Source organism: Conger conger, chromosome 5, assembly GCF_963514075.1.
Source record: "Conger conger chromosome 5, fConCon1.1, whole genome shotgun sequence".
In the NCBI taxonomy this organism is placed as follows: domain Eukaryota; kingdom Metazoa; phylum Chordata; class Actinopteri; order Anguilliformes; family Congridae; genus Conger; species Conger conger.
The window spans coordinates 63,895,741-63,912,152 of NC_083764.1; the positions used below are offsets into that span (position 1 = coordinate 63,895,741).

The 16,412-nt window shown below is 46.4% G+C and overlaps 3 protein-coding genes across 7 annotated transcripts in view; 1 reads left to right on the plus strand and 2 right to left on the minus strand.

Annotated features, from left to right (window-relative positions):
• Positions 1–1,538, minus strand: part of LOC133129784 (SH2 domain-containing adapter protein D-like) — a 23,943-nt gene extending 22,405 nt beyond the window's left edge. For 2 of the 5 annotated variants that reach the window (XM_061244082.1, XM_061244081.1), the window contains exon 1: positions 1,219–1,431. The gene's annotated coding sequence lies outside the window, so the exon portion shown is untranslated. Of the gene's footprint in view, positions 288–1,218 lie in introns of all 5 variants that reach the window. The other 3 variants (XM_061244079.1, XM_061244083.1, XM_061244080.1) reach the window with 3 other exon arrangements.
• A 1,566-nt stretch (positions 1,539–3,104) lies between these two features.
• On the minus strand, positions 3,105–8,299 carry yju2 (YJU2 splicing factor homolog). Its single transcript, XM_061243351.1, has 8 exons — positions 8,163–8,299; positions 7,601–7,701; positions 7,343–7,487; positions 6,601–6,735; positions 5,957–6,138; positions 5,622–5,772; positions 5,000–5,177; positions 3,105–3,565 (listed from the first exon to the last, which is right to left on the minus strand). Exons 1-8 carry the CDS (start codon positions 8,184–8,186, stop codon positions 3,405–3,407), a joined length of 1,077 nt encoding a protein of 358 aa, XP_061099335.1. The 5' UTR covers positions 8,187–8,299; the 3' UTR covers positions 3,105–3,404.
• Positions 8,300–9,265: 966 nt separating this feature from the next.
• Positions 9,266–16,107, plus strand: ebi3 (Epstein-Barr virus induced 3). The gene is made up of 6 exons (XM_061243939.1): positions 9,266–9,428; positions 10,124–10,321; positions 12,825–12,966; positions 13,372–13,523; positions 14,046–14,206; positions 15,461–16,107. The coding sequence occupies exons 1-6, from the start codon at positions 9,344–9,346 to the stop codon at positions 15,623–15,625; spliced, it is 903 nt and encodes a 300-aa protein (XP_061099923.1). The 5' UTR covers positions 9,266–9,343; the 3' UTR covers positions 15,626–16,107.
• Positions 16,108–16,412: the final 305 nt, after the last annotated feature.

Here is a 16,412-nt window from a genome sequence, read left to right on the forward strand (position 1 = left end):
TTGCCCTTAGATACTGAAGTGTATTGGGTAATATAATGGTGGTGTTCCCGGACAACGATAAATGCCTAGGCTGTCCAGAAATGAACGTGACATGCATTAAAACGCGTATGGGAAGTCCGTAAAATAACCATACGCGGAGCTTGGAAGCCACGCCAGTGGGCCCCAACACGCAACGGTATTATCCTCCCCAACGCACCGATCTTCTAAAGCGAGCCGTGACAGCTGGCCTCGATCTGCGCGTGGCGGCTCCTGGGAACAATAGCCGCCGAGACAGAGCCTGGGAACTCCTGTCAAAACAGTATCGCTTTTTTTTTTCGAAAAGAGAAAGTTGAAGTCGGCCTCCGCTGTTTGAATGGGACATGTGTCAAAACATGTTGAATGCCCCCCCAAGTCAAAGATGAAAAAGACCTCTACTCTAATCTGCGATTCTGCTTTGGGGCAAAGTCAAGTGTCCCTTTGACGCCTTATGCGTTTTTGTATTTTTTAAATATCGCCCCGTTATAGGCTGTCTGTACAAGTAATGTGTGGAGTGCACTGGGCAGCAACAAAACGCAGTTAGTCCAGCTGGTTTTATTTCTGCTGGAGCTCACGAACTAATTAGGCTAAAGTTTTAAAAAGATCTCCTTCGGGAGGGTCGATTACATGTTTGGGAGCTGCTGGTAATGAGTTTCTATATCTGCAGTTGCCAATATCGCCTACAGCTGCGCAGTTCACACAAAGTTTCTCGGAATAATAAAACACGCCAGAAAAGTAACAGCCAGAAAAAATAGACTGATTCTGTGTGTGTGTGTGTGTGTGTGTGTGTGTGTGTGTGTGTGTGTGTGTGTGTGTGTGTGTTAAAAAGTATAACCCAAAAACCGGGATTACAGTCAGTTCTCAAATAGGCTACAACCAGCTTAAAGTCCAGAAAATATAAAGTGAAACGTGAAAAAAAAAAATCAGAAGCACGTAGGCAGCACTGGGAAATACTTAAGTAGATTTATCCAAAGCAGGCTATGAAATAAACCTTTTTTTTTTTTTACAAATTTTCCATTGCTTGCTACCCAGATGGCGTACAATCTACCATCTATCTGACGTTAGCAATCAAAGATCACCTCACTCGAACCAGCGTTATTTTGGCCACGGTTAGGCAACAAACATTGACGGCGAAGTAGGCTACACAGCATAGTCCATCATCATTATCGATTATTAAAATAACCACGGTTCAGAAACTCGTACCGAAACAGTAGCCATATCCATGTGATTTCAGCAAGTTTGTATATCCAAACGTATCCACAACAAAATCTCAGATTTACCAGTCGTATGCTACAGCGCAGGCTGGTGCACAGAGACGAAGCCGTCCTTTCTTCTCTCCCACTACGTCCTCCGTCTCAGTGAAAACACAAACAAACACACGGACACATTCCCCCAGACTGCTCGGTGCTTTTCCGACAGACTTTTCATCGGAAATGAGAAAACAATCAACTTCGGGACTGCCGCGGCGGTACGGCCGCTCAGAGTTCCGCCAGGAAACGACTGATGGTAGAAAGCGAAAATGTGCAGGAGAGGACCGTCCACTTAAAGGGGAAGGCGGTGACGTATGGCATTCCCAATTCTTTATTTATATATATATATGTATTTTTTTTTAACTCGCCGACGTTTAATCCCATTGCGCATCATGAGATATAGCACATATAGGATCGGTTTCACGGATTACTTTTAGACCTAGACTAAAATGAGTTTTGTCCGGAGCATCTCCGTTTCAAATTGAATTTAATCTAGGACTAGGCTTAATGCGTCTGTGTTGGCGAAACTGGATCATTGACACCATCATTAGCAGATATAGAAAGACAGATGAAACACACGCGCACTTAAGCGATAATTATGTGTAATACCATGTCTACTAAACATAAAACAATACATCGCTTTTCCAGAACTCCCGGAGTAAAAATAAATAAATAAAACAAACTAACTGAAAACATCTTCCTAAAAACCCCACAGTAATCAGCAGCTTCAGTTAACAACCCTATCATATTGCTCACAAGATGACATTCCTGCTAAAAGTGCATTTGCACGGTACATGTTCAAGAGTGTTGTTGTCATCTTCCAGTTCACAGCTGTGCGCGTGGTCTTAGCTGTGCGCGTGGTCTTCTATTTTTAAATGCGTTGGTTTGTCCCTGCGGAGAACGCCTCCTCTTTCCCAGTGTGTTCTCTAATTAGCAAGTTTATCACCCACAGAAACTTTCCAGGAGGTGGGAAGAGTTTCTATTTAAAAGTTTAGATCAAATTTACACAGAGCTGGAGTTTCACACAGGCACTGACACTTCTGCACAGAAAATGTCATCTTTTTCCCCCCAAGAGGTTGTCAGGCGCTCAGTAAAATTATTATTATATTTACAGTTTACAAACTCACATATACACACACAACCAGATGCAGATATAAAATATAAAAATACAAAATTGAGAATATTTAAGGGAAGATGTTAACAATCAAAACCAACAATCACTTGAAATAATGATTTTATTCTAAAATATTTTTTATTAAATCAAAACCAGCAGGAATTTTATAGAAGGGGTGTAAAGTATTTCAAAACAATTCAACACACCCAGGTTCTGTTGCGCCCCAGTGCTTAGGCATACACAAACACACACAGCAAGGCAAGACTTCATATAGCCACGATTCTGTTATGTCAGCATTATGTTTCATACTTTAGTGTCTCCCCGTCTCTCAGCAGACACAGCTGGTGAACGGATCGGATCGAGCGATACCGCAGACAACAATTAACGTGAGGGGGGAAAAATCACTTTACCAGTGACATGACCTCACCCGCTCCCGAAGGAGCGATTCTGGCTCTAACCTAACATCGACTCTGTGTTCAAACAGCCCACATAATCTCACCCACTCCCAAGGGAGCCATTCCGGCTCAAATCTACCATTGACGCTGTATTCCTCTCCAACAGCCCAATCTCGCCCACTCTCAAAGGAGCCATTCTGGCTCAAGTGGTGGTGTGTGCTTACCTTGTGAAATGCAGTTCTCTAATTTCTTTGGGCTGAAAAGCATCTGCTAAATGACTAGATTGCAGTTCATAAATTGTAGAAACACTCACCAGGACAAAAATGTAAAATAAATCAAACCATTTATTTTTTTTCCCCCCACTATTTAAAAAGGACATCATATTTCAAAGCACGCAAACACAGATTTTTTTTAATTTTATAGTTCCTTTGAGAAGAAGTTTTAATTAAGAGAGAAAGAGAGAGAGGGAGAGAGGGAGAGAAAGAGAGGGAGAGAGAGAGACAGAGGGGGGAGAGAGAGAAAGAGATAGAGAGAGTGACTGGGCCCAGGTCAGAGAGAAGGAGGCCATGTTGAGATACGAAGACAACATGGCCGCACTCTAAAGCAGGAGAGCTTTGCCTCCTCCTCCTCTCATTCGCTATCATCGCTGTCCGAATACGCCCCTAGCAGGCTGAGAGAGGAGCCATTCTGCGCTGCGATTGGCTGGCTGGTGGAGGTCTGCGCTGTGATTGGCTGGCTGGTGGAGGTCTGCGCTGTGACACTGGATGACATCGCCTTGGGAACGCTGACCTCTGAAGAAGAAGGAAGGGGTTCATTAAAACCAAATAATAATTGGACCGTTTCAGAGTGTTGTTACTATAAATAAATTGGGAAATTAACAGATGAATTTTCGACGAACAAACAAATCCGTAACTTCTGAAAATGTCTTTTCCATTTGTAATGACGACAGGGGGCGACATGGCTCAGGCGGTAAGAGCAGTCGTCTGGCAGTCGGAGGGTTGCCGGTTCGATCCCCCGCCCAGGCTGTGTCGAAGTGTCCCTGAGCAAGGCACCTAACCCCCAAATGCTCCTGACGAGCAGGTCGGCGCCTTGCATGGCAGCCAATCGCCGTCGGTGTGTGTGTGTGTGTGTGTGTATGAATGGGTGAATGAGAAGCATCAATTGTACAGCGCTTTGGATAAAGGCGCTATATAAATGCCAACCATTTACCATTTAATGACGGAAGAAAAGCAATAGTCCACATTTCTGTTATATCCATCTACCATTACACTTTGCCGGGCATTGGAGAGTGAGCTAGGGCCGCCTGTAGCGTAGCGGTTAAGGTACATCACTGGGACCCGCAAGGTTAGTGGTTCGATCCCCAGTGTAGCCGTCGGGCCCTTAACCCTGCACTGCTCCAGGGGAGGATTGTCTCCTGCTTAGTCTAATCAACTGTATGTTGCTCTGGATAAGAGTGTCTGCCAAATGCCATTAATGTGAGCTCCCATCTATAGCCGGGTTCCTCATGAGATTTATTTATTTATTTCGGGTTTTTTTTTTGTGTGTTTTTTTGCTTGCTATTTTGGGGGTTCAGGTCTTCTGCTACTCTGTAAAGTGTCTTTACGACAGTCTGCTGTAAAAGCCTCCACACAAATAAAAAGTAATTGAATTGAACAGTAAACACTGCCCCCTGGTGACTTCTTGCAAGTACACTTACTTACCCATTACTAGTTGTGGCCTAAACAGCACCAAACAGTTGCCATGTTATTCTTTGTTCATTATCTTAATGCTTTAACCTCCTAAGACCTGGCATACACATGCGTGGACTCCACATTTTGGGCTACAACCATAATACTTCATTCTTAAGACATATGTGGACATCATTTTTCTCAAAAACTACATCATGTCAAAAGATGATGCTTTTTATACTTATCAGGTCCCAATAAGCCCAAATAGCAAAGAGAAATTAAAAATGCAAAAGAGTGCGGGTCCTAGGAGGTTAATGTAGGGTGGCCTGTAGCGTAGTGGTTAAGGTACGTGACTGGGACCCGCAAGGTCAGTGGCTTGATCCCCGGTGTAGCCACCAATAAGATCCGTTCAGCATTAACTGGCCGGAATTTCGTTAAAGACGGTGCGGACCTCGATCGATTTCCGGGCCAGCGGAACAACGAGGAGACGAGAGGCGAATAATAAGCGATTGGAACGAGCTTTGTTTACTATGGTTCGCATCACAGTAAGGCTCTCACCTGATTGGGCAGGCCGGGCGGTGGGCGGAGCTGTCGGTTCAGGTTTCGGGGCTGTACTTCCTGGTTTCTTCCTCACCACCAGGGATCCCAGGGCCCCCCCGCCCAGACCCCCCACACTCCTCTCCCAGGTCTCCCCCCGAGACCGCTTCACCCCCCCGGGAGCTGGGGGGCCGCTGGCCTGGGGAGGGAGGGAGGGAGGGAAGGAGGGAGGGAGGGAAGGGTGAGAGATAGTGGTAGAGTTTCTGTTCTTCTGGCTCTGCAGTCCAGCACATTGGATTTAAAATTAAGCAATGAATACGTGGTTAAAGTGCAGACCGTCACCTTCAATTCGAGTATTTACACCCATATTGGGCGTTACACGTAGCATTTAGATCCCTTTTTATGCACAATCCACACAATTTCTGGGGACCAAAAAGTAATTGGACATTTGGCTTCTCAGTCGCTGATTAGTCAGGCATATTCTTGGTGCAGGCATGAGAAATCTTTCAGCGTCTAGTCATGATTCTAGGCTTTCGGAATCTGTTTTTGGCGTATTTCAGTGACACTCTGTGACAGGCTGTGAGACTGGCAGCTCTGTGCGCTGGCGGGTGTGACTGGCAGGGCTCGTCTGTGCGGTCAGTACCTTGGCGTCCGCGGGTCTGTCCGTGGTCAGGATGTCCGTGGGCTTCTCCGCACTGCGCTTCTGAGCGGCCTCCTTCCCGTTCCCCCGCTCCTGATCGGAGTCTGAGTCCGAATCCCTCAACCTCTTCATCAGGGCCCTCTCCAGCATGTCCCTGAGGGAGAGAGAGAGGGTGAGAGAGAGGGAGAGGGAGAAGGAGAAGGAGAGAGAGGGAGAGAGAAGGAGAAAGAAGGAGAGAGAGAGAGAGATGAAGGTTTTAAGTTTCAAGGGTTATTTGCCATGTAAAAGTAATAGGATTCTTACACTTGCTCCTGATTGGCTGAGCCCTCTGCACTCACCTGGTCTCCCGGTCGTCCTCGTCCTCCTGCCTCTTCCTCTCCTGCTCCTCCAGCTCCTTGTGTCGGCTCAGCATGCCCTCGAAGTCCACCTGGGCCTGGCGCTGGTTCAGCTCCTTCAGCTCCTGCAGGTTCTCCAGAACCTCCATCTCCAGCTTGGAGTCGCGGGTCCGGTTCTCCAGCACCTGGTCAGAGACGGGAGTAAGCCCCACAGGAGTCGCGGTTCCGTCCCAATTGTTTTTGGCCGAGTGTCGAGCGAACGTCCGAAAAGGCGGCAAAAGAAAATTGCAAATGATGTAGAAAACATGATGGTCAATGGAGCTTGTTTAGAAGAGCCTTAAAACTACCCGCAAATCACAAATATGAATTCTTGTATAATTAAATCACATTATTACGGCTTTCAAACTTTGGCTTAAAGAATATGCCAGGCGAACAATTAAACACGGTTGTCCTGGCAACTGAATCCCTCCTTCACTAGGCAACGGACAACAGCCAATCACAAGCCCCCATGCAGAATCTGGGATCTGCACCCCAGGACAGCGGTTTACCAGGATGAGCCCCACAGCAGCCCCCCAAACGCCAAACCCCCCCTTTTAAAAAAAAAAAACAGGGATACCGCGCCCCCCCGCGTTCTCCACCCATCCTACCTTCATGGGGTTGTTCAGCTCTTCCTCCTCCCTCTCTCTCTGCACCTTCTTCTCCTCTTCCTCCATCAGTTTCTCCGCCTGGAAGTTGCGGGTGGCGCCGTGCTCCATGGCGTAGTCGGTGTTCTCAGGATCGGTCTGCGGGGGAGAGAGAGAGAGAGAGAGGGAGAGAGAGAGAGAGAGAGAGGGAGAGAGGAGAGAGAGAGAGAGAGAGAGAGAGAGAGAGAGAGGGAGAGAGAGAGAGGGAGAGGGAGAGGGAGAGGGAGAGAGAGAGAGAGAGAGAGAGAGAGAGAGAGAGAGAGAGAGAGAGAGAGAGAGAGAGAGAGAGGCACGTCACGCCTGCCACACATTGACCCGGGTAAACACACTGCACCGCAAACATGGGCCGTTTCAAAAATACATGTAGGGCCAGAGAGAGAGAGACTGATTAAGCCTGGTCCTAAAATCACATTCATTTTGAGTGGAGATTCTCCACAAATAATTTAGTCCAGGACTAAACTTAATCCGTGTCTGTGAAACCAGCCCTTAATTATGTGTTCTGACAAGGGCAGCGTGCATTTTTCAGCACAGAAGTGTAGGGTGACAGTATTTATTAACCTTTATTAAGCCAAAACCAAAACTCTCTTTTTCAAGAGACCTGGCCAAGAAAGGAGATTAATCTTCTCTGGTTTTCTGTTCCAAGGGCTTTCCAACCAACATTAGACAGGCGAATACGGGAGAGATGGCCCGTTGGAATCCCAGTTACCTTGAACGTGATCTCAGCCAAGCAGCGCGTACACTTGATGTAGAAACGGAAGATGGGCAGACCCATGTATAGCTCATTCTGCACCGTCTCCTTTCGGGCGTTGAACTTCTTCCCCTTGTAGATGTACTCCCCGCACGTCTTACACCTGTTAGAAGAAAAAAAAATCAAAACAGTCTGTTTATATATCGATCATAATTTCGTCCAAGGGGGGGGACTGTGTTTTTAATATGAAGTAAAGTGTGTGCGCGTTACTCGTACCTCATATTGAACGGTGCCATCAACCGCACAACATACTGACGATCTTTTGGCAATTTGAGTTTGGGGATTTTAGACGGATCAAAATCAGGCGGGTAATATTTCTGAAAGTAATAACAGAGACAATGTTGACAAGAAACATCCCCAATGACCAACGGCAAAAGTATGTTAATAAACCTATAATACTGACATAAATAATGTGGAAGGTACAGAGTTTGACTTTAGCCAGCGCCAGCAGGACAAACTTCTTTAACTACTTTTACGCAGAGCGAACTTCTACTTCTAAACATCTAGCAACCCATTTGACGTATAGATATATTAAATAGGTCTCTAACATATGCGGACATTTGACATCGAATGATTTCTATAAGTTTATTTAGCAATCGATTGATATTTAATGGTAGCTATACAGCGTCAGAGAGCTGGCAAACGTGTGATTTATAGGGACAGTTGGTTAGCTTGCTGAATTCAGCGTTGCAGACTAACAGCAACTATTGGAAAAGCAACGTAACCAAGCAGTATAAACAGTACAAACAGTTAAACACATCACTAAGTCAATACTTACGTTCAAAACCTTTCTTTCCGACATGACTTAAATAAATATTAAATCTACACCAAAAATTCCAGACAAACAACTTAGCCAAACAACCTCGCAGCTAACGAAACGACTGTAGTTCCACACTTCCTGTAACAAATACCAACATCCGGAGCAATGTTAATCCCGCCCACATATACTAAAAGCCTATTCGTCAAAAGAGCTGTAACTCATCTGACCGAAATACTTCGAAGTTAAATTATTGAAACGCTGCTTCATTTTCCTACAGTGTTTGAAAATACAATGTTCAAAAAATGTATTTCTGACTATTAGATTGTTCATAGTTCACCGTCAACGGCTGAATTACTTAAAGTACTGTTCATGCTTCTTAAACAGGGACGAATCACAGTGATATTAAATGGTAAATGGTAAATGTACTGTACTGTACTGTAATGTAATGTACTGTAATGTACTGTACTGCACTTGTAAATCGCTGCACTTGTAAATCGCTTTGGATTAAAAGCGTCTGCCAAATGACTAAAATGTAAATGTAAATGTAAATGGTAAAATATTACATTATAAACGCGATCAAGTAATTCATTGGGTGACCCAGCTTTTAAATTAGATGTTTGTAAAGTATTTATCCTTCTGTAAACTAAAATAATAATAATAATAATAATAATAATAATAATAATAATAATAATTAAGTAAAAGTAATGGTAGTAATAATACTGTCCTGTTTTTCTGTAAAGAGTCTTTGTGGCAGTGTCTCTAAAAGCACTATTAAAAAAAACTGAATTGAATTTTGAGTAGTAGTAGTGTATTTTCATTATGATCATTATACTGCATATATGATTATATTATCAGTTGATGCTTGAAATATGTGTTTCTTTGATTGACCGGGCAGGTATCTTACAACAGAGTAAGCAGCTGTCCATTCCTGTACATAATTACTGCATCTCTGGGTGACAGAGGGAAGACTTGTGTTGGGTAATCTGCGTGGATAAAATGATAAGCTGTCCAGCGGGTTAATCACTTGTTGTTATGCCTTTAAGTCGGGCAGTGTGAACCTGTCGCGCGGTTCATAGGATCCTAAACGCCCCCCAGTGCAAATAGACAAAGGTTGTGCTGGAGATCGCGAATAACAGAAGCACAACTCCGAAGGTCCAGTGAACCTGCTTCTATTTATTCTTATTCTGTGTGTCCAGAGCATGGCTCGTGTCTGCGCAGTCGCCATTGCGGTTCTGCTCGGCCCGGTTCTCTGCAGGAACCTGCCAGAGGACCCGTTCACAAAGGGTGAGACTGAACACTTGGTTCTGTTGAAGAGTTCTCCCAGATATCTTTCCCATTAAGTGTAGACTTTGAGCGCATGGGATATTCTGGTTTCATGTCGACTGAGGCTCTCTCTCTCTCTCTCTCTCTCTCTCTCTCTCTCTCTCTCTCTCCCTCTCTATCTCTCTCCCTCTCTCCGTGGTTTCAGTAGGTTCCAGGTTTTCAGCCTTTCTTCCTTCTGCTTTCTTTCGCTAGTTAATGTTAGATATTGTACAGTAATAGGGGATCACTGTCTGTCTAACTAATAAACTAACAATCACTTAATTTGGAGCCGAGATACCTGTACGCCTGTTTTTAATCGAGATTCATTATGACAACCCTTGGCCTTGTTTTCGAGTTTGCTTTGCCCTCTTGTTTTGTCCGCCCTTCTGATTATTTGGTTTTTGATTATTTGCTACGACTTCGACTTTTTCCTTTTGTGCCTCTGTTTTCTGATTTCCTGGCTTTTTGTGTTGGCTGTTGTCACATGATCTCTTGGCTGTGAATTGGACTGAATAAAAGACAATGTTTTTGGAATATCTTCCGGTCTGCTTTTGGGTCCCGAGTACCGTATATAGCACTCTCAGGTCACAGGCATGATGCACAGGGTATCTTATAGAGTGGTGGCTGTCTCTCTCTCTCTCTCTCTCTCTCTCTCTCTGTCATGTTCCCCTGCACAGAGCTGTATGTTGCGGTGGGTTCAGCGGTGGAGGTGCCCTGTAAGGGGAAGGGGGGAGAGGAGGGCCAGTGGGGGCTGAATGGGAAGGAGCTCCACGCGGTCCTCTCCATACGTAACACCACCCTGGAGGACCAGGGCAACTACACCTGCCGCAGCAGGGACGGATCCCTCCTGCAGACCCTGTTCCTGCGCCCTGGCTGTGAGTGCCCTGTAGCGTCTAATAGTTACATTTACATTTTACATTTTAGTCATTTGGCAGACGCTTTTAATCCAAAGCGACTTACAAGTGCATAGGTTCTACCACAAGTCAAAGCATCACATCCCGAACTAGAAAAATACACCTGGACTGCTGTTCTAAACATATAGTCGTCATCATAAGTGCAATTTTTTTATTTTTATTTTTTTATTTTTTTTGGGGCGGGGGGGGGGGTTAGGCAGGGATAGGGGTATCAGAAGGGGGGGGCGGGGTAAATCAGGAGGGGGGACTAAGGTAGAGTTTGAAGAGGTGTGTTTTGAGTCTGCGTCGAAATAGGGGGAGGGATTCTGCTGTCCTGACAGTGGTAGGCAAGTCATTCCACCACTGAGGAACCAGAACGGAAAACAGGCGTGAACGTGCAGCTCGACCGCCAGGTGCCCGTAGAGAGGGAATCGTAAGGCGACCAGAGCTGGCAGACCGGAGTGGTCTAGCTGGGGAGTAGGGAGTGATCAGGGATTGTATGTAATGTGGGGCAGTCCCCTTAGCAGCCTGAAATGCCAACACTAGGGCCTTGAAACGGATGCGTGCGGCAATAGGAAGCCAGTGGAGGCCAATGAGAAGCGGGGTGACATGAGCCGACCTGGGCTGACTGGTGATCAAGCGGGCTGCAGCATTCTGGACCAGCTGGAGGGGCTTGATGGCACACGCTGGGAGACCGGCTAGGAGGGAGTTGCAGTAATCCAGGCGGGAAATGACGAGCGCCTGGACTAGGAGCTGGGTGGCTTTCTCCGTCAGGAGATGACGGATGCGGCGTATATTAAACAGAAAGAACCTGCAGGTTCTGGCAGTGGAGGATACTTGTGGAGCCAGGGAGAGGCAGTTATCAAGAGTCACCCCAAGATTCTTTGCCGTACGGGAGGAGGAAACTACAAAGTCCTCCACAGTCAGTGAGAGGTCGATTGACGGAGAGGACTTAGCAGGGATGTAGAGAAGCTCAGTTTTGGCAAGGTTGAGCTTCAGGTGATGGGAAGTCATCCATGCAGAGATATCAGCCAAGCAGGCAGAGATCTGTGTGGTGATTTGGGTGTCAGGGGGGAAGGAAATGAAGAGTTGGGTGTCATCAGCGTAGGAGTGATAAGAGAAGCCGTGGGAAGAGATAACAGAACCAAGAGACATGGTGTATAGCGAGAAGAGGAGAGGCCCAAGAACCGAGCCCTGCGGGACTCCAGTTCGTAGGGGTTGAGGGTCGGAGAGTGCGCCCCTCCAAGTCACCTGGTAGGAGCGACCAGAGAGGTAGGAGGAAAACCAAGCGAGTGCAGAACCTGTGACACCCATCCCAGACAGCGATGAGAGCAGAATCTCATGGTTGACTGTATCGAAGGCGGCCGACAGGTCGAGGAAGATGAGGACAGAGGATAGTGTAATATACACCCACTGAGCACTTTACTTCACCGACTTATTCATGCGATTATCTAATCGGCCAATCACGTGGCAGCAGTGCAATGCATACAGTCATGGAGACGCGGGTCAGGAGCTTCAGTTAATGTTCCCATCAGAATGGGGAGAAAATGTGATCTAAGTGACTTTAACCGTGGAGTGATTGTTGGTGGCACACAGGGTGGTTTTAGTGTCTCAGAAACTGCTGATCTCCTGGGATTTTCACGCACACTCGTCTCTAGTAGGCTTTGCAAAGAATGGTGCCAAAAAATAAAAAAATTTATCCCGTGAGTAGCAATTCTGCAGACAGAAACGCCTTGTTAATTAGAGACGTCAGAGGAGAATGGCCAGACTGGTCAAAGCTGACAGGAAGGTGACAGTAACGCAAATAACCACACATTACATCAGTGGTATGCAGAACAGAATCTCTGAACACACAACGCATCATAACTGTAAGTGTATGGGCTACAGCAGTAGAAGTCTAAAAAATAAGTCTAATAAATACCTAATAAAGTGCTCGGTGAGTTTAGTATAATAATAACATAAGACAGAACAACAGCAGCAATGCACTTGAAATGTGCGACCATAGTTATATCACGTGTCATCCCTGCTGAAGAAAAAGGCTCAAGCTGGGTTTTGAAGCAGCTGGTAAACCCAGCTGGTAGCTGGTTGACCAGTTCGACCAGCTCCAAACTCAACATAGTTTGACCAGCTCATGCTATGTTTAGAAACAGCTGGTAACTGGTATTTATAGCTGGTCATAGCTGGATCTTACACCAGGGATGTGACATGGAAAGTTGAAATGTGATTGGTTGCCCACAAGGGGTCAGAGTACATGGGTTTCCATGGGTACAGGGAGAAACCTCATCCTGTACTTACTGCATGTCTTTAGGACAGCCATGCGTCTGTCTCATTTCTCTCTCTGGCAGTCCAGCTTGTCCAGCCGTTTGTTGTCTCCCGTGTCTTGATCTTTTTCTACAGGACTCGTGGCTGAACATCGTGTCCACGTCCGTGAGCGCGTAACACATTCACCTCTTCCTCCTCCTCCTCCTCCTCCTCTTCCTCTCAGACCCTCCGTCCCGACCGCAAGTGAAGTGCTGGTCGCCTAGTTACCCTAAACACGCCCTGTGTTCCTGGGGCGAGGGCCCCGAGCCACTGCTGCCGACACGCTACACTGCCACCTACGAGACGGGACTGCGGTGGGGTCACTTGTGAGTATGGCCTCGATGGCACGGTCCCACCCTGAAAAATAAAGCTCCAGCCGACCCCTCCTCCTTCCTTTCTGCATAATTCTGCTGATATGAAGTGATTTCTAATTGGCTGGGGAGGATTTGTGGGCTTTGGATGAGCTGAATGGCCTGTCTCAACATTACGTGTGTTTAGGTTGTCCTCAAACCTGGGTCATATATGTGATTGTTGTTGATTCAAATGAGTTTCTATGCTTTACCGAGCTTGTCTGGTGTATTGGAACTGACAAAACGCTCGCAACAAGAGCAAACCCCGCCTTCCGGTCCCCTTGGTTGGCTCAGTTGCGCCAGGCGAGATCAATCGGTCACAGAGAAGTGAGGCCGTAATTGACCCAGGCCTGGGCTTCACAGTGGCCTTCCCTCCCCCAGGCTCCAGCCCTGCCTCCCTGTCCCTGGCCTGAGGCACCACTGTCAGCTGAACATCAGGATGTACCACCAGGACGCCCACAGCATCAACGTCACGGCGACCAACCCGCTGGGCAGCGCCTACACCATCTTCAGCTTCATGGTGGAGGATGTCGGTGAGCTCCACCCCCACCCCCACCCCCACCCCTCCAGACCAGGGGTGTCCAATCAACCGCAACCACACCCGTCCAGCAACCTACCAGTGTGTGTGTCTGAGCCTGCAGCATCTCTTCAGTCCAGACCTTGATGAGTAGACTCAGGTGTGTTAGTGCTGGGCTGAAACAAAAACCTGCACCCACAGCAAATCTTTTTGGATTAATAATAATAATAATAATAATAACAATAATAATAATGAGCCACGGTGTAGCAACAGGCTAAGATGCAGCGGACTTCACCGCCTCAGAATCATGGTCACGGGCATGAGACGAGACGGCTTGAAGAAGGCGTGTCGCTCTCCTTCGGGCCGCTGAGGCCCCCTGACTCTTGGTGGGCCTGGGCCTGGCGATGTTTCAACACAAGCAGAACTTCGTGGTGCTAAACTTCACACAAGGCCTCCTATGCCTCTGGCACAGACGTGTGTAGGTTAAATCTATTTATATTTTTCATCCTAATCTGCCCTGTCCTCCCCCCTTCCTCAGTGAAGCCGGACCCCCCAGTTGACGTGAGGGTGGTCCAGGACTCAAAAGCGAAGACGCTGTCCGTCACCTGGGCTCCTCCCCCTTCCTGGACTACCCCCGCCTTCTTCCCACTGAAGTACATGGTTCGGTATCACACCGGCAACAGCAAGACAGCTCGCAAGGTGAGTGAGGGCAGCACAAATGTCCACACAACTGGCAAAAAAATGTGAAGACGCACTAAACACTTCCAGTCAAACCCTCCAGCACAGGCGCCAGTGAGGGTCTACAAAACAGAGCAAGTCAAATTCCGCACACACATCTGATATTAATCTGGCTGTGTAACACTCCGTTCAGATCAAAACTGCAAAAGCAGGGGAAACAATACTCAGTTAATCTTAAAAAAATAAATAAAAAAAGACTACAGGGTAAAAACTATAAACGGACAGTTTAACAAATAACCAGTGTCTCACAAGTAACGTTGTCCAATAATCAGTTGGTTGTCATGGAGTTGGTTGACCAGATCGGACCATCTCATCTTTAATTCAACTCTGACCTCCAGCTGTTGAATATGTATGAGACCATAGCAGTGGTCAACAGTCATTATAATCCGAGCTTGAATCCTTTACTCTGGGGAAAAATCCTTCTGGAACATTCTTAAAATGGATTATGGGCTGGTGACTTTTAGATGTGGACTGGGATTAATTTATCGTACCTTTTATGTATAATTTCTTATTTAGCTGACGCTTTTATGCAAAGCGACTTACAGTTGATTAAACTAAGCAGGGGACAATCCCCCCCCCTCCCTAGATCAATCAAGGGCCCAACAGCTGCACAGATCAGTATTGTGGCTACACCAGGGCTTGACTCACCAACCGTCCAGGTCCCAATCATGCACCTTAGCCACTATGCTACAGGCTTTTAACAATAAAACTCATGAATTTGGCTATAATTTAATATAATCTACTGTCACTCTTATGTCTTAGGTTTTGTGTTTCCATCTGCACTGTTTTGTGTTACCATGCCATAGTCGGCTTTGATCTAACCTTTGTACAATAAATGATACAAATGTTTGTCACGAACTGTACATTGCATTGCACTGCACACCCTGATAAATACATTACAGGGCGGCCTGTAGCGCAGTGGTTAAGGTACATCACTGGGACCCGCAAGGTCGGTGGTTCTAATCCCGGTGTAGCCACAATAAGATCCGCACAGCCGTTGAGCCCTTGAGCAAGGCCCTTAACCATGCATTGCTCCAGGGGAGGATTGTCTCCTGCTTAGTCTAATCAACTGTATGTTGCTCTGGACAAGAACGTCAGCTAAATGCCAATAATGTAATGTAGTGTAATGTAATTGTAATGTAATGTAGTGTAATGTAATTGTAATGTAATTGTAATGTAATTGTAATGTAATTTGGTCCCGTTGCGCTCCCTCAGCTGGGCCCGTTCCTGTCCCCGGCCATGGCCCTGAAGGGGCTCCGCGGGGGCGAGACCTACACCGTCCAGGTCTCCGCCCAGGACCGTCTGGTGGGACAGAGCAGCGACTGGAGTGCGCCGGTGAGCGCCACGGTCCTCCCCCGCGGACACGCCGGCCAGCGCTGAGGACACGCACACATGCTCATGGCTGTGCTTTCTGTCCAATGACGACCGTCCTCTCCTTCTTCGGCGATGATATATAAGGCCAATTCCTGAAGCTCAGTTTCAGTTGCAGTCAGGGCATGTGTGGATGGGGAACGCGCAACACACAGGTGTGCACACAAACTCACACGCAGACACACACACACACACACATGCACATGCACTTGTAAAGCATGCATCGACAAAGGCAAAGGTTAGCCAATGTTTATAATAATGTAATAAACATTTTGCTATATTTTTTTCGAGCTTTTAAAAACAATCAGAGTGAAAATTGCTCTCCTTCTCATTGTCATGTCTTTGTTAAATAAATAAATAAATAAATAAATAAGCATTTATTTATTTAGCACAAAACAGAAATTTCAGTTTGAAATCATCATTCGTCAACAATCAGTATAAACCATTTTCACCTCCAAAGTGCTGAACACGAAATGAATGTAGATGCAGGATTCTCAGTCGTGATGTCACAGTTAAAGTGGAGTCATGTGCACTGTTGCTCTACACATTAATAAAGCCACAGACAATAAACACAAAATATTTGCTTTATTCCCAGAATATATTCTTTAGAATTTGCCTTTCTGCAGATTTTTAAGCAATCTTTAATTCCACAATTAGTGGGTTTTGGACGATGCCTGGAGCTGGTCCTCTGTTAAGGGGGAAATTCCTGTTCATACCCATCTGGTATCAAGCCTGGCAGGCAAATAACATGCACTGCTGTTTAACCTGGCTTTCCTGCATCCACATGGAAAACAAA